The 24,409-nt window shown below is 34.2% G+C and overlaps 1 protein-coding gene across 2 annotated transcripts in view; it reads left to right on the top strand.

Annotated features, from left to right (window-relative positions):
* The first annotated feature begins 3,005 nt into the window (after positions 1–3,005).
* LOC115890525 overlaps positions 3,006–24,409 on the top strand; it is a 52,756-nt gene continuing 31,352 nt past the window's right edge. Inside the window, exons 1-5 of one of the 2 annotated variants that reach the window (XM_030910769.1) lie at positions 3,006–3,748; positions 3,811–4,330; positions 5,847–6,045; positions 10,070–10,180; positions 19,232–19,443. In XM_030910769.1, the coding sequence (XP_030766629.1) occupies positions 3,210–3,748; positions 3,811–4,330; positions 5,847–6,045; positions 10,070–10,180; positions 19,232–19,443 (1,581 nt within the window). In that variant the 5' untranslated portion in view covers positions 3,006–3,209. The remainder of the gene's footprint in view (positions 3,749–3,810; positions 4,331–5,846; positions 6,046–10,069; positions 10,181–19,231; positions 19,444–24,409) is intronic. The other variant, XM_030910770.1, reaches the window with a different exon arrangement.

The following is a 24,409-nucleotide window of genomic DNA, read 5'->3' as shown; positions in this document are numbered from 1 at the left end:
CGTTTCTTTCTTCCAATCCTTTTTATTACTCAATACTACAGTGAGGTGTTTCTCAAAGTTGTAAATTCTTTTGATATGTCATCCATGCAGTGGGAGTTGGAGAAGTGGAATTTTCTTTTTGAGAGTGTTCCAAGCCCCTGACCTGAAAATTCTTCCAGTACTGTTTCCGTCAATGACCATTCTAATCATTGTCGAATTGGCATAACTACCGACGACAATGTGCAGTGGTGTTAGGTCTAGAATGACCTCCATTGCTGCTGTTGGGCATGTTCTCATGGCACCTGTGTCCCAAGTACTTCCGAAGATTTTTGGAAAACATTGTAAAAAAAAACTTTTCTAAAAATTTCTTTTAGTTTCCTAAAGATCTCAATGATGAGGCTCGAATTTGGGACACCCTGTAAATCTCAGTTATCGTTATCAATGTTGAGTATTAAAATCGTATTATATGTTGCGTTATATTTTAAAAGCATATTATGACCTTTTAAAAGGTGGGGTATAGCTTAAAAGAATGATAATCACTGCTTTACCGCATTGGGATAACTGATTTTATATGATATAAAAAGTCCTGTGAAATGTGTTATGCCTTGACAATATGGCGAAGGGATATTTTAAAATCTTTTTGATATTCCCCTATTTTTAGAAGAAACGCTCAGGCAATGCCGTCTCTAATAGAACAGCCTTCGGGCAAGATTTATGACGTCACGCTAGTTAGATACTACGGATTAATGAATATGTTGTAGAATACATGGAAAACATAATTATTCCTTAGATTTTTGGTTTGTATTTTAAAAATGATATAGTTTACATGAAATATACATTATATACAGTTAATAACTACAACATATATACCTATTTATAGTAATAAATACTTTGGCAAATAAACTATGAACCATACAAATGCAGCTAATGTTTTACAATATACAAATAATGTATAGGTACATAAGATATTGGGTAAAATGTAAATAAATTTTAAATTTTGGGGTTTGAAAATCGATCTAATTTAACAAAAAACATTCAATATCTACTAATAAATAAATAAATAAATGCCTTTATTGTCAAAAAATTTTACAATTTGTAGACAAAGGTAAAATAAACAAACAAAAACTTAATTTTGTATTGCAAATATACCAATTTTATTGTTATTTTATTCATATTGTATTCAGCCATCACTTAAATATTTGATATTAATTTCCTATTATAAATAATCAACACTATTCAGTAAAAATTACTGAACAAATATATGTTATGCTTTACATACATTATATTATCAAACAAAAACACATTCTTTTTTTAAACTTTATCATTCTTGTCTTTACAAAAATCTTTAAGACAGTTAAGTTTGAACTCAAAATAATAATCTTTTTCATGATCTTTAATACACCATATATTCTTTATTTTTCCCTAGATCATAATACCTACTTACGTGTTTATCTTAAGGTGCGTTTAGACTTGAGCACGCACGCACTGATCCTCCGCGAATGCTCAAGTGTAAACGGCTGTGCGCGCACGCTCACTCTGAATCTGACTGTGCGCGAGCAGCCGCGAACGTGAGCCGTCTGGTGTCGGTTTTTGGTCCGTGCTCAAAGGGATTTTATGTGTGCGCGAACGCTCAATTTGCACCGGCAATTTGTTTTGTCTGCGTTCGTGCGTGCGTATGTGATTTTTTTTCGTTTCCTTTATTAAAATTATGGAGTGGATCAATGAATCTTCGTTATTATTAATTGAAGAATATGAAAAGTTGCCTATATTATGGGATGTTAAACATTCTTTGTATTATTAAAAAACCAAAAAAAAAACGCATGGCAAGATCTTGTAAATAAAATTAATATTGAATATGTCGATATTAATGAAATTGCTATTCTAAAATTTGTATCTTTTGTTCGTAATTTTTGGTGTTATTAAATTTTGTAAATATTCTTATAAATATTTTGTATATAAGTCGGGTCTGGTTATTCTTGTAAAGTTTTTGTACTGATCATAGCCCTCCTCAGACACTAAGTTGTTGCAGTAAATTATATCGATTTCTAAAAATTTGGGTTTGCCCCAGCGACGATGTTTTCGATTTTTCTCCTTTTTAATAATTAAGCTGTGCATAACAATGACTGCAGCAGACTATTTCTCGGTCGTCCATTATTTTCGCCAACACAACTCTGCGGTGCGCGCACAAATGTATCACTTCATTCGTCGAAAAATAAGTTTTTAATTTGAACGGAGCAGAGAGCGCGAACGAATGCCGTGCGCGCACGCTCAGCTCGTGCGAGCTCAAGTCTAAACGCACCATTACGTGTTTGAACCTATCAAAGCTGAACCAACAACACTTGGATTGGAGATTCCACAATATGAATAAAATAAACATAATTGGACAATTTTCTTTTCAAACTGGACAGTTTTCTTTAATACCATCCTGGAAGAATATTATTTTTAAATTTATTAAAGATATTTTCAATAGAATTGTCTTAATTTATAACTCGTACCCACTTTTCTTTCTCTTCCGGATACTTTAGGCTGCCTAGTATAACTATCCTTTCCACTAGGAACACAACAAAGATGAGGCATAGCACCAAAAACACACTCCACTTAAGCTTTATTGATGAATTATTAGAGTCTTAAAAAACACACACAAAAATCACGATAAATAAAAATTTATGGGCACTTTTAGGTTAAAGCACTTAACAAAACGTGTAATATTTCGTGTTTTTTTATGAGAAACAGAGTGACCATCATAGTAACCATATATCTGATAGTACTTTATGTCACTTAAACACCAAAATAATTAGTTTTTTGCACTACAATAACAAATAATACCAAAAATTAACCGACAAAGTATAAATACAGAATCTAACCCAATATCTAAGTATGTACAGCTGATGAAGTAAACAAAAGTCCGCCCGTTGGCTGATCTTTTATAGAAGGCATTGGCTCAGGATCTCAGGATATGGCAACATTGAGCGTCAAACTAGGCAGTAAACAGCTGATATATTTTTTGACAATTCAAGTGTCTGAAAAGTAAATAAATACAAAAAGTATATTCTGTGATACAAAACTTATCCAGAGATAAGCCGAAAACTTTGCCATTTTTACGGATTATATTGGTTTATCATAAAGCTTTCTATCATTAGTATCGTAGTTTAGTTAATGATGTGATTATTATCAGTGTGATAGTATTTAGTATTGTCAAAGTTATTTAAATACAAGAATTGGATATCAAGATGATTTCAAAGGCGTTACTTTTTAAAATCTTTCTATTAATTTTTCCTATTACCGTGTATTTTAGTAATTTTATTCTACCAATGAGTGGACTGGCCCTTATTTCAGTCTCACTATGTGTATGTTTTGTTTCAATGTGCATTACCTTTGTGGGTTTACACAGACTGCTACAGTATAAAGAGCCTATACCTGTCCAATTTTTTCAAGATTATATGCGGTATCTTGGCGTCCGAATATCTATTCCTCAGAAAAAACCAATACCGAAACCAAACATTGATTCCGTTAAGAAATTAACTTCTGAATTAGATACATATTTTATATCTAAGTGGTATGTCGATATAAGTAAGGATTCAAATTTTCCTAATGAAAGCAGAGCATTTATGGAAGAAGTATTAACTCGTTTAATTGATGTTCAGTTGCAAGTAAATAATAAGCAAGTACTACATGGAGTACTCAATATATTCTTGAGACACTTAAAAGAATTTAGACGAAGCGTTAAGAGAAGAGAAAAATATAATTGCGCAATAGAGGATTTATACAGGTAATGCTTGTTATTTATACATACATATGATGATAAGAATGAATTTCACTTATGTTTTTTAGATATTCTCATCTATGTAGTACACTAAATATTAAAAAGCCCAAAGATTATTTCTTACAACAACTTACAATAAATCTTTTGAGACATTTTATTAATTCAGAACTATGGAATTCATTGCCATGCCATATCTTAGTTTCAATACTTGCAAGAAAATTCATCTGTTATTTAGTAGATTTGTGTTCCGATCCTGAAGTTCTAAATTACTTAATATTAACCAACGTTTCTTCGAAAAGCGTTCAGGAAAAATTAAGATTGAAAGAATATGGGAGAATCTCTCTAGTGCAGTTTTTTGATACAGTTGACAGTAAGACAGTAAATATAGATAATATGGAAAACAAAGATGGAATTGATGGCCATGATGTAATTGGAAATACAGAAGTTAAACCTCTAGAAAATGAAACAGCAGCTGATGTTAAATCTGAACCAATCACTGAGCCTTCAGAATCAAAACCTAAAGAAGTAAAAGAGGACACAAGTGATAAAATTGTTTATAGAATTAAACCAAAAAGTCATATACAAAAGGTATACTTAATTTAATATACAGGGTTATTCACCTTGTTTGACACGGAGTATTGTAGCCAAATGATTAGGTTTTTATGGTTTTTAGAAATTATGAGTGATGCTAAAAGATACAGAGTGTCCCATATTATTAAAATATCTCAAAGTTGTATTTTTTTAAATAGAACACCTTGTATATTATTACATTTTTAGTTTATATGGTTAAAATAAAGGTAAATTTGATTAAGGTTAATCCTACTTTAAGCACTTAAAGTTTTTAAAACTAAATATTGTAATGAAGTTTTTCTTTTACTAAATTTTGTGTTAATGTTACTAAATTTTGTGTTAATGTGTTTTGTGCAATAATAAAAATTACACTACCGTATACAGACTGTCTAAAATGTATTTTTAATAATTACTAGCTTTAAGCAGCAATAACTTGTTGAATTTAAATGGAACACTCTGTATATTTTACGAGAATCAGTATTTATTAACTAACACTAACAATCAATTATTAACTTACATAATTAAGTATGTATTTAATTAATATTTGGGCGGAAATAATGGTGGTATATTGGAATACTTCTTTTACAAAGATTTAAATACTTATTTTTCTTTTTGTAAACAAATAGGCCAGCAATAATATTATCGTTTTTAGCGTCTGTTCATTTTGTTCATTTGTTGCTTTAAAAAAATATCTAAAATGTCAATATTCCATGGGTATATTGGTAAATGAGGTCTAAATTATAAGAAAATGCATTTTCTTTGAAAACTTGAAGAAATAGGTAAAAAATGGTATAATACAATTTGATAGACAATTAAATTGTGCATCTGATACACATAAAATATACAGGGTGCTCCATTTAAATTAAACAAGTTATTGCCGTTTAAAACTGGTAATTACTTAATATAATTTTTTAGACATTTTGTATAAGGTAGTATAATTTTGATTAGTGCAACACAAAATTTAGTAAATAGAAAAACTTCAGTACAATATTTGGTTTTAAAAACTTAAATATGTTTAGAGAAGTGAAGCATTAAAATTGTTACTGCATTTTCATTTTTACAAAATCGTAGATATTTCAAAAACGGTAAGATTAAAGTGCGGTAAATCTTTACCTTTATTTTAATTGTAGAAACTAAAAATATAATAATATACAGGGTATTCTATTTAAAAAATACAACTTTGATATTTTTTACTTATTTGGGACACTCTGTAAAAGGGTTTTAAATTGTAGCTTTAGTAGTTCCCCATCGATCCCATTACTCACAATCTCTAAAAATCTAATCGTTTGGATACAGTACTCTGTGTCGTATGAGGTGAATAATCCAGATAACCTTGTACCGTATGATCGAGAAAAAACGGCGTCAACGATGGCTATGAAATGAAGATCGCTGTCATTTTATATGTAAATTTATATGGGAAATGTCATTAATCGTCATTTTCCAGCCAACTGGACGCCGTTTTTTTTTCGATCATACGGTATATTACCTACATTACAATAATTAAAGTATTTTACTAAAAGTCTTCTCTCCATAGGATACCATTACAACCATTCCAAGATCACCAAAGAAAACTGATTCCGTTAAAATCTATGAGCCAAAAAGTACTTCAAAGACATGGAGAGATTCCAGAGATTTGGCTTGCATATCACTCGGACAAGATCCTTTGGATGCATTAGCAACAGCTACTGATGGTTCTAGTAAAAATATTAAACATAATTTTTGGGACACTGCAGGTATGTATTTTTTCATACTAAAATTTACAAAAGTGTTTCATAGTTATCTTAAAATAAAAAAGTGCATGCGTTCTCAATAAGCAGTGTTGCCATTCTGTCCCTTATAAGTAACTATTCAGTTAACAACCTGTATATACTCTGAAACCTCAGCCCGCTCGTCGATAGATGACGCGACGCGACGGGACGAATCGGCAGAAAAGCGCCTATAAGTCAGGGCCGTATCTAGACCAAAATTTCGGGGGGGTTGGCTTGGATGTGGGGGGGTACAAAAGCTGCTAGGAAAAAAGCATAATAAAAAAATCGCTTTGGGCTACACTCAAATCTTAATTGAAAATAAAATTTTAAAAAAGTAACAGGTAAAAATTATTAATCTTAAAGGATAAACTGGTCTTTTCCCTGGAAAAACGATTGACTACCTCTTCGATATCGATATTTATTTCTCTATGTACGTTTAACAGAGCAAGTCCTGTCAATCGCTCCTGATCTGTAGAGTTACGTAGGAAGTCCTTCAATCGTCTTATGCCGCAACCGCACATGTGACATTTAGCGAACTCCGAGCGCTCGTCAACTACCGAACGCTCGTGATCGGACTTCGCCTTTTCATCCACACATGCGGGCTCTGATAGCAACAACATAGAGACGAGCGCTCGTTCTCGTCGCCGAACTCTGACTTCCTCATCCATACACATAGGAAATCGGCGAAGCCCCGATCGGAGATCGCCGAATACCGCATGTGCGGTTGCGGCATTAGGGTTGAAAAAGACCTTTCTGGTGTAGCTGTTGACACTGGTAGACTTTCTAGGATCATTAATAAAATGTATATATTTGGAAATATACACTGGTTACACTCCGATTATCGTTTCGATGGCGTTTTTAGGTCGGTCGACTGCAAGTAGCTGCTTCCATTTTTGCCGCCACAAGTCTGGTTGTGCCGCTAAAGTGTCATAGTCCAAGAATTCTTTGTCTAATAGCAGAACAATAACAAACGTTAATCACGTTAATGACCAGCAAAACACACAACATTCAAAATCTTGTCCTTGTCAAACTTTTGCTGTTTTAAACACTTGAATATTGAAAGTCGAAAATCGAACATTACATTTGCTTTCAAAGTGGAAAAGTGAGGTTAGGGTGTATAATGTATATTCATCAATGACTAAAGAATACAAGGATAAATAGCACCCGAGACCAAACTGTGACCATTCTTCCAAACAGTGCCGTGGCACATATTTTACTTAACATTGCCGCTTGAAGGGATATTTATATTTTTGATATGATATGTTTTCACTACGCCTATGGTGTATCGGGTGGTATCATACTAATTAATTACGAAAAAAAAGTATTAAAATGTTAACAAAAGGTACATAACTAGCATCGACGTATAGTACATATCAAGTACATATAATATCAGAAAAATAATTATCGAATTCAATAAAAAAAAAACGCTAAAAAGGTGTAGGGGACTGTTTATTTCCCTATAAAACGTAATTTCTGGCTCTTTCTTATCATTGCGCCTTTTACACTTGAAAGGTGAACAAATTACCATTTTAATAAAGTTTATACAAAGTGCACTACACACAACCAACTATTAAAAATCGCTAAAATTGTCGCTGATGACCAGCTGATGATTCATTCATTATGTCTAAAAAGTTGGCGTCTAAGGTCACAAATTCTGCTGCAGTCCGTATATGGGCGTTACATGTCCTTGTATTCTTTAGTCATTGATATTCATCCATCTTCTTCTTCTTCTTTTTTGTTTCGTTTTTACTTACTTAATGATCATTACTTTTTAAAAATTTTCGGCCATAATTTCGGGGGGGGGGGTTGAACCCCCAAAACACCCCTCCAGATACGGCCCTGCTATAAGTGCATGCGTTCTCAATAGGCAGTGTTGCCATTCTGTTCCCCTATAAGTAATTGTTCAGTTAACAACCTGTATATACTTCTAGTGTGTTTTTATGCTTTTAACACATATAATCAAAAATAGTATAGGCACTAGAGGTGGGCAAAGATTGAAAATAAGACAATTAAAAATGAATCGTGAGATTCGATTCATTGATTCACGGATCCACAAGATTTGAATGATGCGCTGTAAAAAAGAATCGTGTGTCGTGTGAATCGATGCGCTGTAAAAAAGAATCTCCTACTTGTAGAGGGCGCCTCCACATATTTTTTAAGTGGTTTGAAGAGTAATAATTTTTCGTCCGTACCTGTATAAGACTAGTGAGTAAAAAATATACATTTACGACGTTTTTTATGTAAAAAAGGTCTCTTGGTAAAAATCGCTATGAATAATGGTTTTCGAGATATTTGGAATCAAAATTATCAATACCTGTCATTATTGACATACATTAAACATGTTGACTAAAGCTTGTTTCATATAGACGCGAATTGCGAAAAGCGATTCGCCAAAACATATTCGCAAAATTTGGACCTATTTCATACAGTCGCGAATTTTTAGGGACATTTCATTTTTGCTCCACTGAAAGTTACCAAAAAAAATCATAACCTGAGATAACTTAATTTGTTTTATACATATTTATTCGTGTTTACGATCTTTATTTTAGATTTTATAGCATACAATATGAGTTTAAATTTGTTTAATGATTATGAATATCGATTACGATTGTGGGATTGGAACAGAATAAGGTGCAAAATTGCCATTTACTTATTGTTAAAACGTAGAAGAGAATATAATAGCACAGGTTTATAGGTCATTTATGGGTCATTTGGGACATGTGAAATATTTAAATTTCATAAGCAATAAGATGCTTATCGCAATTTAATTCAAGAAATAAGGACAAAAGATGAGAAAAAATTTAGGAATTTTTACAGATTGTCTGTACAGGAGTTTGATAACTTGGTTGAAAAATTGTCACCATATATATCAAAAACATATTATGCACGAGAACCTATTTTAACTGGAGAAATGCTTTCAATTACTTTGCGGCAGCGTCGTCAAAATAATCGATAACCGGATCACAACACCATTCTGCGCAAACGCGAAACTTAAAATCGCGTGAATATCCGCAAAAAGTTGAAAACACTTTAACTTTCCCGCCCCCCAAATTTAAATCTTGCGAATCGCTAAAATCTTTAAAAAACAAGGTTTAAATAGTAGACTGAAATCATAAATTTGAAATGTTTTTTTGCCAAAAGTTCAACACAAACTGTTTTATCATCATTTTTTCTAAGAAGAATTTATGATTAATTAAAAAAAAATAAGTTGTAAATTCCCAAATTTATAATTTCAACTATATCTACTCAACATGTTTATTTTTAGTCAATAATGACATGTATTTACTATTTCCATTGTAAATATCTTGAGAACAGTTGATCATAGCGATTTTTACCAAGACACATTTTTTACCAAAAACAACATAAATAAAAATGAAACTTCTACATCCTGTATCTTCGGAACTAAGCATTTTTAGGACATACATTTATGCGAACTTTTTTACTAATTTTTATCTGTAGAATATGCTGCCGAAGTTTCCGGAATACAGTTCGGACCACCCTGTATATTAGAGGTGCATAGAATAACACATCCTTTCTGATTTTAGAAACATATGACATACTTTTTTTTTAAATTTGATAAAAAATATGAGGTGTCCGGTGGCGTAGAGGTAGAGGCTCTCGTCTACCAATTTCAAGGTAGTGGGTTCGAATCCTACACCCGGCGTTTCATCAGCCGACTATTTTTATTAAAATAAAAATAGTTTGGGTACCTAGGTCGACTCAGCCTTAAATGAGTACTTGGGATTCACAATCCTGAGGTAATAATAGGCGGTTGACGCATAGTGCGAGCCACATTACCTTCCATGTATACCGAACGGCTCTAGCATGGCAAGCTGTACCTGGCTACTCCCAAGGCGTTAAACGCTAAATACGGGAGCTATTATTATTATTATTATATATAAAAAATATGTAGTGGACACTCTTAAATTGTTTCATGGAAATGACTAGAGTGAAACTATACAGTATTCTAGAGGCCCTATTGTTAAAATAATGTTATCTCGTGTTTTAGTAATATCAGAAGAAAACAAACAAGATTCGCCATCTAGTGCTGCACATATTTTTAATGAAGTTATGAATATGACTTCAATGGAAGGACTTAAGAGTTCAATCAAGCCAATTAGTAAGTAAAAATAAGAACATATACTTGTTGATAGTTACTGTTCTATCAAAGCTGATTAAGCAAATATTTGCTGCTTTATCAAAATATTTATTTAAAGAACAGAACTGATAATGGAACTGGTGAAAAAAAATAGAACATTCTATTAAATATAAATTCCCATATTTACTTAATTATACCAAATATTTTTCATATTATCTTTGGGAAATTAAAATAACTTTGGTTGCACATCATAATACGACCACCAGCAAACTCCATAAGACGACGCATGGTGTCATTGATGACGTGTAACCAAAGTTGTTTTAATTTCCCTTCTTCTTCTTATCACGCCCTCTCCTGCCGAAGGTTGGCGATCAAAATGGCAATTGTGGCTCTGGAAACTGCAGCCCGGAAGATTTCCGCAGACGAGCGTTCAAACCATCTCCTCAAATCTTTTAGCCATGAGTTCTGGCGTCTTCCTACTGATCTTTTCCCTTGCACTTTGCCCTCTATTATGAGGCGCAGTATTTCGTATCTACCACCTCTCATCACATGACCCAGGTATTGCATTTTTCTTTCCTTGATGGTGTTCAGTATCTCTTTTTGTTTCTGTATGCGCTGGAGTACTTCATTGTTGGTGATCCTTTGTACCCATGAGATTCGCAGCATCCGTCTGTATATATATACATTTCGAAGGCTTCTATTCTCTTCTCGGTCTGTGAATCCAGTGTCCAGCTCTCACATCCATAGAGTAACACAGAGAAGACGTAGCATCTGGCCATTCGAATTCTGAGATCCGCACTGAGGTCTCTTCTTGTAAAAAATGATTTCATTCTCACGAAGATTTTTCTCGCTTGCTCAATTCTTGAAAATATTTCTCTTTTCGGGTCGCACTGACTATTGATGTTAGCTCCTAAATACTTTATTGAGGTCACTTGTTCGATTGTTTGTCCCTTGACACGCAGATGTGCATTTATTGGAGTCTTAGAAAAGAGCAATAGTTTGGTCTTGGATACATTGAGATGCAGTCCAAACATCTCACTATAGTGGACTACGGAATCTATAATGCTTTGCAGTTCTTGTATATCGTTGGCTATTATAACCGTATCATTGGCATATCTGATATTGTTTATTGGGATTCTATTGAACTTGATTCCGCCCTGGATTCGATCCAGTGCTTCTCTAAATATAGTCTCCGAGTACAGGAACAGGAGCGGAGACAAGACGCAACCCTGCCGAACACCCCGTCTGATTTGTATATCTTCCGATGATGACTGCTTCATCTCAACTACCGCCGTTTGATGGCAATAAAGTTCTGATATGAAACGTAGGTCTTGTTCGTCAACTCCGGTTGTTCTTAGAATTTTGATCATCTTCTGATGATTAACACAGTCGAACGCCTTACGATAGTCTATGAAGCATGCAAATACATTCACATTCGTGTCTCTACACCTCTGTCATTACATTTAGGGAGAAGAGTGCTTCACGCGTTCCGAGTCCGTTTCTGAAGCCAAACTGGGTGTTGTCCATCTGATTTTCGCACTTCTTGTAGATTCGAGTGTGGATGATTCTAAGAAAGGTTTTGAGGACATGGGACATAAGACTTATCATCCGATAGTCATCACATTGTGAGGCGTTGGGTTTCTTTGGCAGGGTTACGAATGTTGATTTAAGCCAATCTGACGGTATTTTGCTTGAGCTATATAATTTGTTTTAACAGCTATATAATGCTGTTACCAAATCTAGACTTCTGCTTTCGTTATCTGCAATGAGTTTAAGTATTTCAACGTTTATTTTATCGGGATCGGTAGCTTTTCCGCTTTTCTGCGCTTTTATTGCATGAACAACTTCGTCTTTGGTTATTGCTGGAGCCTTTTCATTCAGTATGTGATCTATCGGTGGTGGGGAATAGGGTCTGTCATCATTAAAAAGTGTTTCGATATATTCTTTCCATCTCACAAGCTTAGCCTTTACTCCTAGAATTATCTCGTTGTTATCGTTTCTTAGGATTGTTTCTTGGTGTTTTCTGTGTCTGTTTGTAAATTCTTTCACTTTTTTATGAACATTGAAGGTGTCATACTTTGCTTGTAGTTGCTCTATTTCTTGACATTTTGTTGACATCCAGATCTCTTTCTCTTCACGGCACTTTTTCCTAATGATCCCATTTAAACGTTTGTATTCTATCGGGTTTGCCTTCTGCTTCCGTCTGTCATCCATGAGGTCTAGTATTTCCTGTGTCATCCATTCCTGCTTTAATTTCCCTTATCTATAGATTATTCGAGATTTAATATAGTATTTTTTCAAACATTTTTTAAAACATAATTTCTCTACTCTAATAGACTAGTATACTTTATCGTCATTTTAGAAGTGTGGTCTGGATTTTAACGTGTAAGACAGTGATGTAGGCAGCTTAATGGAAAATCAAATGTATTAAAAAGATTTTTCCAAACATTTTTTAAAACATTACTTCTCTACTCTAATAGAAATACTAGTATACTCTATCGATTCGGCCATTTTAGAAGTGTGGTCTGGATTTTAACGTGTAAGACAGTGATGTAGGCAGCTTAATGTAAAATCAAATGTATTAAAAAGAGATAAAAGTTGGGATGATACATTACTATGCGGTATTGGCCGATTTTGAATCAAAAGTTCAAATCGCACAAGTAGGCGTTTATGGAAAATGTTGCATCTAGGGTTGGAACCTTATTTTTCACAATGACTTGCTCATTTTACTAGAGATGTAATATATTATATTTAGCTTAGATATATTATCTTCATTTCAGTAGTATACATGAAAGTTTTTAAAACAGTTTCTTTTTTTTCTACACAAATTTTCCTACAAACGTAAAAACCGGCAACACTGTATGCCGCTTTTGATTTTGTCTCTCTGTCTGTCAACCAGTCATTTATATTGTTCTCTGTCTTACACGTTAAAATCCAGACTACACTTCCAAAATGACCAAATCGGTATACAATATATTACTAGATAGTATAGAGCAGGAATCTCTAGGCAATTTTTCCGTAAAATTTCTACTAATATTTATAAAATTATAAGTTTGTGTCCAAGTATGTATACATATACCGGGTGCGTCTTAAAACTGGCTCACTCCTATAATTTTTTGATTTTTTTCAGATAAAACAACGAGATTTGGTATGTTAGTATATGACATAAATTAGGATTGATTGACATATTCAACTGTTTTCGCTCACTTCCGGTTTCACCGGAAATGACTACAACTTTTGGATTTTAAATGGCACCCTTGGTATTTTTTTACTTTATTCGATAGAAAATGACACTCTGAATAGAATGACATATCATATGTTAACTTTTGTCATTTTCGCATATAGTTTATTTGACATTATAGCTTGCGGTGCATAACGACAATTGACTCGAAATACTAAATGTGTGGTATCAAATTATTCGTAAAAAAATACTTTTTTCAAATATGCTAATGAGTCACCCTCGTTCCATTTGACAAAATTGAGATATGATTAAAAATACGATTTGGGCATTTTTTAACCGGTCAGGACAAGACACTAAAAACATTAGACGATACAATTTGTTTTTGAGCGAATATGTCAAATGTTGACATATTATATGCATTCGATTCAGTGTTATTTTCTATCGAATAAAGTAAAATACCGACGGTGCCATTTAAAAAGCAAAAGTTGTAGTCATTTCCGGTGAAACAGGAAGTGGCCGAAAACAATTCATTAAGTCAATCAATCCTAATTTATGTCCATATACTAACATACCAAATCTCGTTCTTTTATGTGAAAAAATAAAAAAGTTATAGCGGTTAGCCATTTTTGAGATGCACCCGGTATGTTTATGAAACGTCACAACATTGCAAGATATAAATATAAACTTGTCGTTGTATCAGTAAATATTTATATTACATATTTTTATATTTTTATTTTCGAGTTTCTCTGAGTTAACACGTTTCTTTTCATATTTATTGGATTATACAACTCTATGTATATTTTCCTATATAAATGGATGTGATTAATAAGTGATTATTGCTTGGTGGCCATATTGTAATTGTCATTTTTTGAAATATTAATTCAGAACACAAAACATCCCCCTTTAGAACTTCATCTATCATGTTAAGAAATGAAAGTAAATAATAAAGCGCCCCTCTCGTGTTTGTTCGCACTCAAAAAAATCAATTAATGCCTGTATATATTTTTAATATATTTTTAAATTTTTTTTAATTGTAAAGTAACATATTACATTTAAATGGAATATATTACCTAACGATTATGTCAATTACAGGATTGCAAGATTGTTTTCTAATATTTTTTAAATAAAACGAATTATAAAATTTCAATATATTGTTACGGATTCCGTGGGTCCACTAATTTAAACTCACGATAAAATACTTAACGAATTTATTTTCTCACTTTATACACAATTACTAACTTATAACACACAACAAACTAACTATTTATAAGATTCCTTCACCAAATTGTCCGATTTTCAATTTCCACGCGGTATATTCAAATTTCAAAAACTGTAAACTTCTCCAACTGTCGTAAGCGCTCCTTTTATATAGCTGTGGTGAGTGTTTCGCGAACAATCTAAAATTATCGGGACGGGTCCGCCATCTACTAGTACATTCTATTGTCTGCTTCGCTTACTTGTCGACTTGATTAAGAGATGGCGCTACAACAAAATATTGTCTTCAGGTTTCTGGACACGTTGCGGTTTTAGTTGCTCGCTTCTCCGACAGATGGCGCCACATACACCTTGACATTGCCCCCTTCTCAAATTTGATCGTCCCGATCAAGGTTTCCTGTCTGGTATCTCTTCAATCGATCCAGATGAACTACTTTCATCTTACTTCTAGGGCTGCGTTGAATCCGGTACACTACATCATTTATCCTCTTGATGACTGTATAAGGACCTTCCCATGCTGGAGTTAACTTTGGGGACCTTCCTTTCTTGCGCTGTGGATTATACAACCATACTCTATCGTCCTGTTGAAATCCCGTAGAATTAGCTCTGAGGTCGTAACGAGCTTTCATCCGGTCACTGGCTAGCGTAATCTTACTTCTCACGGCCTTATGAATTCCCAATAATCTTTCCTTCCTAACGACTCTTTCGAACGACCGTCCAACGTTATCTTGTTCCATTTTTCCTCCAGATCGAGTACTTGGTCCTTGTCTAGCTGCGCAAATCTTACAACGTTGACACCATTTCTTAACATCTTCACAATAATCCACCCAGTAAAAACGGTCTCTCAGCTTGCTCAGGGTCTTGTTTACCCCAAGATGGGCTCCAGTTTTACCACCATGAATTTCTTCTAATACCTGGGTAACTTTCTTCCTTGGTACCAGTAACTGAGTTGTTACTGTCCTGCCATCCGCACTTTCCCACGTGCGCTTTAACAATCCATTCTCAATCACCAGTGAATTCCACTGAGCCCAGAGAGCTTTGAAAACTAGCCCTCTGTCCGCAATATCCTGCCACGGTGGTCTCTCGCCGTTACCTTCCTTGAGCCGTAGTATTGCTCCGATGTCTGGATCTTCCATTTGATCTTTCCTCAATTGTATCGTCGTCCATGGTTCGTCAGTTCTAAGCTTAAAATTCCTTATTCTTATAGTGCTTTCGCGATGTTTCATTTTCTTGTCCAAGGTAGCTCGTCGTCGATCTAGGTCGTTGTCGATAATTTGTACCCGTCCTACACGGCACCCAGCGGTTTTCTCTAGTTTCCCGAACACAGTCTTCTTGGTATCACCAGGTATCATCACAATTTTCGATGATCTTTCTTCCATATTTCCTGGTCTCTTTTCTTTAGATACAGAAAATTCCTCATTTCCGATTTTCAGGATGTTTCTATGGTGATCGAACGAAAAACCATGTTGACTGATCACATCCATACCCATGATAAAATCATTTTCAATGTCTGCCACTAAAACGCTATGCCGAAACTTCAAATTCCCTAACTCCAGTTCTATGAAAGCCTCTCCCCGTACAACGGCCATATCCCCCGTAACTGTACGTAAATACACTCTTCTTCTAAGAGGCATCATCTTCAATCCTTGCACTGAGTTAGTCCGCACCAACGATACCATAGCGCCTGTGTCCACAGTCATTCGAATTCTTCTACCATTGACCTTCCCGTTGATCACCAAACTGTCAACGGTTTTTCCTAGACTCCTAACGGAAAACATCCTAGGGGCTCTGTTTTCTTCAGCCAATACTCGCTCATTAGTGTTGATTTCCTGGTGCCTATGTTCTCTCGATGGTAAACGGAATCGCATTTGATGTGGCCATTCCTGCCACATCTATAGCAACTTATGTCCTGGGATCTTCCGATGTGCCGATGTTCTCTGGATGGTGAATGGAATCGCATTTGGATGCGACAATCCCGTTTGATGTGGCCATTCCTGCCGCATCCATAGCACCTCATATCCTGGAATCTTCTCTGGTTCTCTGTCTGGGTGTTGTTGACTCCCTTGTTTATTAGTAGCTCACATAGTTTGTCGACTTTCTTACACATCTCCTCCAAACCTCTGTGAGTGCTTTCGGGCTGTTCCTCGACCGTTACCGATCTTATCTTCGGCCTAGGGATGGCGCTAAAGGCAGCTTCGATTTCCAGCGCCCTGACCAGTGCTTCGCTGCTGGTGGAAAATCGGGATATTTGCAGCGCCCTCTGTAATTCGTTGTCCCTCAGTCCGCTGATAAAGCACTGAGCAGCGAGTTCCTCCCTAAATCCTTCCGGTGCTTCTGGATATGCCAGGTGTACCAGCCGACGTAAGTCTGCTTCAAATTCCTGCAGACTCTCTCCGGACCTCTGCAGGCGTGTCTTGATCTGTGCCTGGTAAAGTTGGCGTCGATGTTGGTCGCCATATCTTCTGTCCAGTGCAGCGACCAAAGTTTGATATTCCTGCTGTTGGGCTGCAGGAATAGTTTGCAGGAGTTCCAGGGCAGGGCCACGCAGCGCGATGACAAGTGCCGCTGCTTTCTCCTGGTCAGTCCATCCATTGGCAGCAGCCGCTGCTTCAAACTGGCGGTGGTACATCGTCCAGGTGGTTTGTCCATCGTAGGTCGGGGCCTTGAGGTTCGCAGTTCCATGAACGCCAGGTGTTCTTACTTGTGCCTTGGTCTTCTGTAGGTCCATCTCTAATTTTTCCATTTTCTGCTGAAGGCGTTCCTCAAGATCTTCTACGGCTTCTTGAAGGTGATTTTCCTGCCGTTTTTCCAGGTCTTCAAAATTCTTCTGTAGTCGAAATTCCTGATTTTCCAAAGTTCTCTTAAGACGGTCCTGATCTTCTTGTCTTTCCCTGTGACGTCGCTCCTCCACACGAATTTCCAAATTTCCTAATATTTTCTCAAGCCGGTCCTGTTCTTCTTGTTTGTCTTGTTGTCGTTGTATTTTTAAATCTTCGAAAATTTTCTCAAGCCGGTCCTGTTCTTCTTGTTTGTCTTGTTGTCGTTGAATTTTTAAATCTTCGAAAATGTTCTCAAGCCGGTCCTGTTCTTGTTGACGTCGTATTTTTCCTCTTCCTTTTCTCTTTCTAATTTCTCCATAAAATCGCCCAATAATTTGCTTACTTCCTCCATTTTCTTCGCTTGCTGTCTCGTACCAACCATAAAATTCCCAAATTCGGTGTAAAAATCGTCCAATCCACTTAATTTCTTCTTAAAATCCTCTTGAATCCCACTTCTGACACCAATTGTTACGGATTCCGTGGGTCCACTAATTTAAACTCACGATAAAATACTTAACGAATTTATTTTCTCACTTTATACACAATTACTAACTTATAACACACAACAAACTAACTATTTATAAGATTCCTTCACCAAATTGTCCGATTTTCAATTTCCACGCGGTATATTCAAATTTCAAAAACTGTAAACTTCTCCAACTGTCGTAAGCGCTCCTTTTATATAGCTGTGGTGAGTGTTTCGCGAACAATCTAAAATTATCGGGACGGGTCCGCCATCTACTAGTACATTCTATTGTCTGCTTCGCTTACTTGTCGACTTGATTAAGAGATGGCGCTACAACAAAATATTGTCTTCAGGTTTCTGGACACGTTGCGGTTTTAGTTGCTCGCTTCTCCGACAGATGGCGCCACATACACCTTGACAATATGTATATTTGTCATAGGTGTGAAAAAAGTAAAATATAAAATGGACAAACGCTTACTTACATTGCAATAAAACGTCCACATTTAGTTTTGCAATCCAAACGCAATATTTCTATTTCACAAATAAAAATATCCTATAACACTAAAATCACTGAAACTTCCGCGGCTGACATCGAAAACTGAAAAATATAACGGCACTTTTTGTTTTGGACCTGCATATCAACATTACGCTGTACTATTATGTGTTTGTTGTTGAAATAATATAAAATATCTAATTATAACGTAAATTTTAATATTTTAACATGATTTTAACTACTTTTGACAATAACTAACTTTTTGTTATCAAGATGACATTTTAGACGGCAACTGACATATATGTCATAATATTTGAATTTTAAATATGTATGTAATATAATTTAAATTACTATAATGCAACTTTATACTAAGAAAACATTTATACATTCACAAAATACAACAAAGTCTAATAATATAGTTTGTAAACAATGAATGTTGAAATAAAATTGAAAAAGTTAAGCGCGACCCCTTGTGTCAAAATTAGATGATTAAATTTTCGCAATTTTTACACCATTTGATGACCGGTGGCGCCTGTAGTGTTTGGTTCGGGCGGTTGGTCTTTTACTCCCGCTTATGGCCGTTAAAGAAAAAGTTCTAAGGGGGATGTTTTGTGATTCAGAAGTCTTTTATCTTATCTTTAAACAAAATAACCCGTCAATTCTTATTACAAAATGGCAAAAGAAAGTAATTATTACAATAAAAATGTTTAAGATAAGAAGGATATATGCACTTTATTTCGTTGTATAATCTTTTGAATACAACTCGATGTTTCGGGATTACCTAATACTTTTACCTGACACTCAATGCGATACCGGCAACACTACGCCTTTGTATTATTCGGTAATCCGGAAACATCTTGTGGTATTATATTGGAAAATTATTACATTATCTTTTTAGGTGACGCTACCGAGCGTACGCTGCACAATATAAAAGACCTGCAGGAAACCACGGTACATAACGCTTTGCACAAGATCGGAGATTTCCAGGTAACTCATACACAAAGAAAGAGAGTAGACTCTCTAAACTACTTACACTACTTGCCACCAAATACTCTTATGCATTCTTCCGTTCTATCCAACACTCAACGTCTTCTTCACGCTCGGCGAGAGGTATGTGGATTCTATTGCTGATCGTATCGGATGGGGCTTGATGAGTGGATTTGCTCGGCTTTTGAATGGCGCTTTGGGTGTCTGAATGTTTTTTAATACTGTATGGTCCTAAATAAATGTATTTAAGGAGATAGTGAAAAGAGTGCGTGAATTTAAACTATGTTCTGTTTTATTACAAATTATTGTTAATATGTTCTGCTTGACGCAAATATGGTAATCGCAAAACAATTTTCGATGCACGTGATCAACTTTGGGCGACAAGCGATGGCGACAGCGCTGTCAGATTGTGATGGATTTATGAGATGAATCGTAATTTAAAATTGACAAACAATTAATATATTTATTATATAATTTTTTAAAGACTTTTTAATTTAATTTTTAATTTAATAACTAATATTTTAGTAATTAATTGATTTATTTGTTTTATAGCTTATATTCCTTATTACATATTGGCAAAAACTAGTCCATTATAAAGATTATTCTAAGCGTTATTATGGGTTATTTATTTATTGATGTACATCTTACAACGCCTTAAGTGGTAATAACAAGTAAGAGGGTGCTATTAATGCACAAACAGAATTTAATAAAAACTAATTTTGAAAGTGGTATAATGTGCTTATCAATCAAACTTACTTCTCTGATTGCACTCAAGGGTAATAAAAGACCTTTATTGTCACGTTCGCGTTCAAATTGTTTATCAGGGAAGCTACAAGCTCTGTTTGGACTATTTAAATGCTTCGGCATATTTTCAACACACAATTTCAAGAAATGCAATACAAAACTCTAAAATTTAGTTCTTAAAACAAGTGTTTGAGCTTAAAAGTCCAATTTTTTAGAAAAAGACTATGAAAATATAGGCAAAAAAACGAGAATTACTCACAAAGATTCAAAAAACACGATTTTTTTTTCCTAGGCATCAATCACCAGGATCATTAGCCATATACAACTCGTTATTGTTAACAATAATGCAATTACAGAGATCTATCTCAATATCCTCAAGGGATTCAATCTTACAAGGGCGATTCAAAATTTATAAAACTACATTGACATATACATTTCAAATTGAGTGACAAAAGGATAAAAAACTAAACACCAAAAAAAATAGACAACAAAAAACAAACAATAAGAAAAATAGGTAATTGTTTACATCACAGTATCACAGTTGGATTTGGGTATCACAGACGAGTATCACAGTTGGTGGTATATATTAATATCTTTCATAAATTTCAAAACATTTTTAATTTTTTCTACTTCAGTTAAATTATTACGAATTTCACCACGTATATCGAATCTATTCCTTTCCACCGTATATTGAGGACATTCATATATAATGTGAATTACTGTCAACTCAACATCACAGACTATACACATTGGATGTATTTCTCTGTTAAGCAGATATGCATGAGTCACCGCAGTATGCCCAATACGAAGACGATGCACTCTGGATTCATCCGCTCGTCCTAGTGCAAGACGTAAGGATGGGGTTGACGGATCCTGTTTTATTGCGCAAAGCTTTGAAGGTGTACCTGCCCCATTTATTAGGAAGAACAGATATCACATTGTGCATTTTAACCCGATCAAACAATCGGAGATTGACTACGTACTGTAAAAACCAACTGAGATAGAGAAGGCGACATTGCCACATCTCAAATTTGGGCCTATCTACTTAGTTTGATTTGCAGAAAAGGTGACTTTAAAACCTTCACCGGATATCAATAAATCTCAATTTCTTAATTAAATTAATAGTTTATTTTTAAAAAAGCATGCGTAATAATATGTTATTAACCAGAGGATATATGCGTTACTATTAAAGGACATGTTTACTGTTTAATGTGCTGAAACGTCTAGAACTATTGGCAACGTCGCTGCTAGTCTTCCAGAATGAAAAAGAGCCGTCCGTCCCACCACCCCTCGCGACGGCCCTTGGTCCGTTATAGCGTATTACGTTTAGCTTGCGGTGTGTTTGAAGTCGGAATCAAGTCCGAAATGAACTTTTCAGTGTTTTTCAGTAGTTTTTTTGTTTAACGTACTTTTGAATCTGCGAATTTTCAATATGATACGACAGTGTCAAGTGTGTGGAAAAATAAGCTCAAATTACCCGAATTTGTTTTTTCACAGGTAGGTACAAATTTCCGCCGTAATTGTACATAGGCGTCCCACAAGGGAGCCCCTTACAATTAAAATAATTTCTAATTATATTTGTTGAAATTTGATCTATTAAAACAAGAACGTAGTAACCGGTAATTGAATTATAATTCGTCTCAATTACTACCTAACTGTTGTAGATCATAACAAATTTGAATATAAACGTTGCATTTGAAACTTTATTATAAGCCAGAAAGTGACATTTTTTTTTTCTTAAAATTGCGTCATATTTTGGTCATTATATACGATATTCTAAAGGAATTTTGCTCAACAAATAAACAAAGGTGTTTACCCGACCTTTTTTACATTTTACTGCTTTATAATATCTGCCCCTTCGGCCTTGTTTAGTTATTTGTACGGTGTGTTTACCTTTTTTTAGAATGGGACGAACTGTAAATAATTTTTAGGCTACTAGTTTTATACATACCTATATACAGAGTGACCCAGGCCTCCAAAAAAGCTTTTTACCTATTACGTTTTTGGTTTGTGATTTTTGTTTCAATTTTTTATATAAGATGGAGGCCATTGTAACGCACATTTTCAAAATATTTTTGTCAACATACAGGGTGATTCAAACCGCAATACATATGCTTAATACAGTTCATGAAGATTGAGACATTTAACTAAAATTTGATTGTCTGATGAAGCTACCTTTAAAAGTAATGGGTTTGTAAATAAACATTATAATTAATAGTAAGTAATATTCATTATTATGCGACAAAAATCCCATACTGTAGCACACAGATTTGATACTTTTAATGACAAATGCCTTCTATTGAGAGACTAAAAGGTAATTGCCTCGTATCAGAGCCATCATAATACAAGAAGAAGACCGAAAGAGTCATATCTTGTCTTATATTTTCAAAAAAAACACAATTTTCTCATTAAATATTGATTTTAGGTATAGGAAGTTATTAATAATACAAGATTAAACAACTATTACAGAGTACTTCACAGGAAGCTATCGATTGCGAACTAACTAAATCGGTACTAATTACTAATTTTGAAAAGTTCCTTTTAAGATCAAAAAAGGTAAAACTAAAACCTAAACTATCATTTGAGATTAAACGGGAAGTTCTAAATAATGTTGCCTATTCTAAACAAGAAAAATTTATTTATAAGTTTTATAACATCTCTAATTAAATTTGGACGAAAAGAATATTTCTGTTTGCTGTAGGTAATTTTCTCAGGGAAAATACGTAAATAAAAATGACTTTTTAAGTCAAAAAGTCAAAAGGACAAGTTATTCCAAAAAAGGACTGTCCTTTTCAAAAAAGGACAGGTGGCAACCCTAGGTATTTCTGGAATGGAAATTTAATGGCAAATCTACAACTTTAGTTTGAAAATATGTTCCGGCCACCTATGTTTACAAAAATGTCTAAAATATGCTTTACCATTGCCTCTATATTCTGAAAAAAAATTGAATGAAAAGTCCTAATATAGAACTGTTTCAGAAACTTGAGTCACCCTGTAAATATTCAAAAGTAACTGAAAGTTTATATAGAAGTAACTGAAAGTTTAAATTGAAAATCGACGTTGGAGCGATTTTCGAAAACTACCTACTAACGTTTCAACATAAGTATATATGGGATATTAATTATATTATTATATTAGACCTTATAACAAAACTCATCTGACGAAAAAGTGTTAATGTAGTATATTAATATGAGTAAAAATTTTACTAATTACTTTTACTTTTACTTTACTAATTAAATTCTTTCAAAAACGACGACGCCACTGGCCATTAGAACAATCCAAATGCGCCTAGTTGCCGGGGTCGGAAATTTTAGACTTCTCTGTCTCTTCTGTCCTTGTTTGACACGTTGGAATGTTTGATACACTTCCAACGAGTATTTATGAATGAGATGTTCGGTCTATCTTTATAATGTCTTTGACCTGCCCACTCATTCTGCCATTCCCTTTCTGTTCTTTTATGCAGTAGAACTTTAAGATCATATTTACTAATATAATGGAAATCAATGGTATCTCTTCTAGCAGCTTGCTGAGCAGCTTCATCTGCCATTGTGTTGCCAAGTATATTAGTGTACCAAACCAAACCAAACCAAACATTTTTGCCAAAATTTCATTTAGTCAGGTTTATAGACTTTAATGTCAATGTCGATATGATTGATGACGTGCATCGGATAATGTTTTGCGATTACAACAGACAGTTTATTATTGTTTTTTTTATAATGTAATTTTTTAATAGTTTCTACATGATGCCACTTAACTGACTCAATTCGTTTTTTTTTTCTGTCAAGACCTGTGAAGTTTCTAAATTTGAATAGTATTTGTACATATTTTGTTTCAGGATTCTACATATATGATATATTTTATGAATGATTTTCTATAACTGAAAAAGAAGCAGCAACTTTTATTGTATTTTAAAGTACCATACAATCGAAAAAAATGGCATCGACATTTCCAAGCGAACTGCGGACGTCATTTTTTTCGAATATACGGTATTTCCCATGGATAACAGCAGATTTAAAGTCAATATGCCATTTCATATCTTGCTTAATTATATTTATCTATGATCAATACAGTATTTGCTTTACTAACTCTCTTATTACTAAACATGTGTGATTAAAACTATTGATGATTATTGTGTTTCTTTAAGAAATAAATAGGTTATACTATTTGTATATGTTTTATTTATAGGTTTCACGACATATACATACATACTAAATTGAGAAGCATACATATTGTAAAAATATACATTTGTTGAATTAGTCGGATGAAACATGTAATATATATTAACTTTGGTTGCCAGCGGGAGGGTGTATTAAAAAAGAAACAAGCAATTAAAATTATTAATTAG

The sequence above is a fragment of the Sitophilus oryzae genome, unplaced genomic scaffold (assembly GCF_002938485.1).
Source record: "Sitophilus oryzae breed Bouriz unplaced genomic scaffold, Soryzae_2.0 scaffold_87_pilon_pilon, whole genome shotgun sequence".
NCBI classification, from domain to species: domain Eukaryota; kingdom Metazoa; phylum Arthropoda; class Insecta; order Coleoptera; family Curculionidae; genus Sitophilus; species Sitophilus oryzae.
This window is presented reverse-complemented; position numbering and strand designations above follow the sequence as displayed.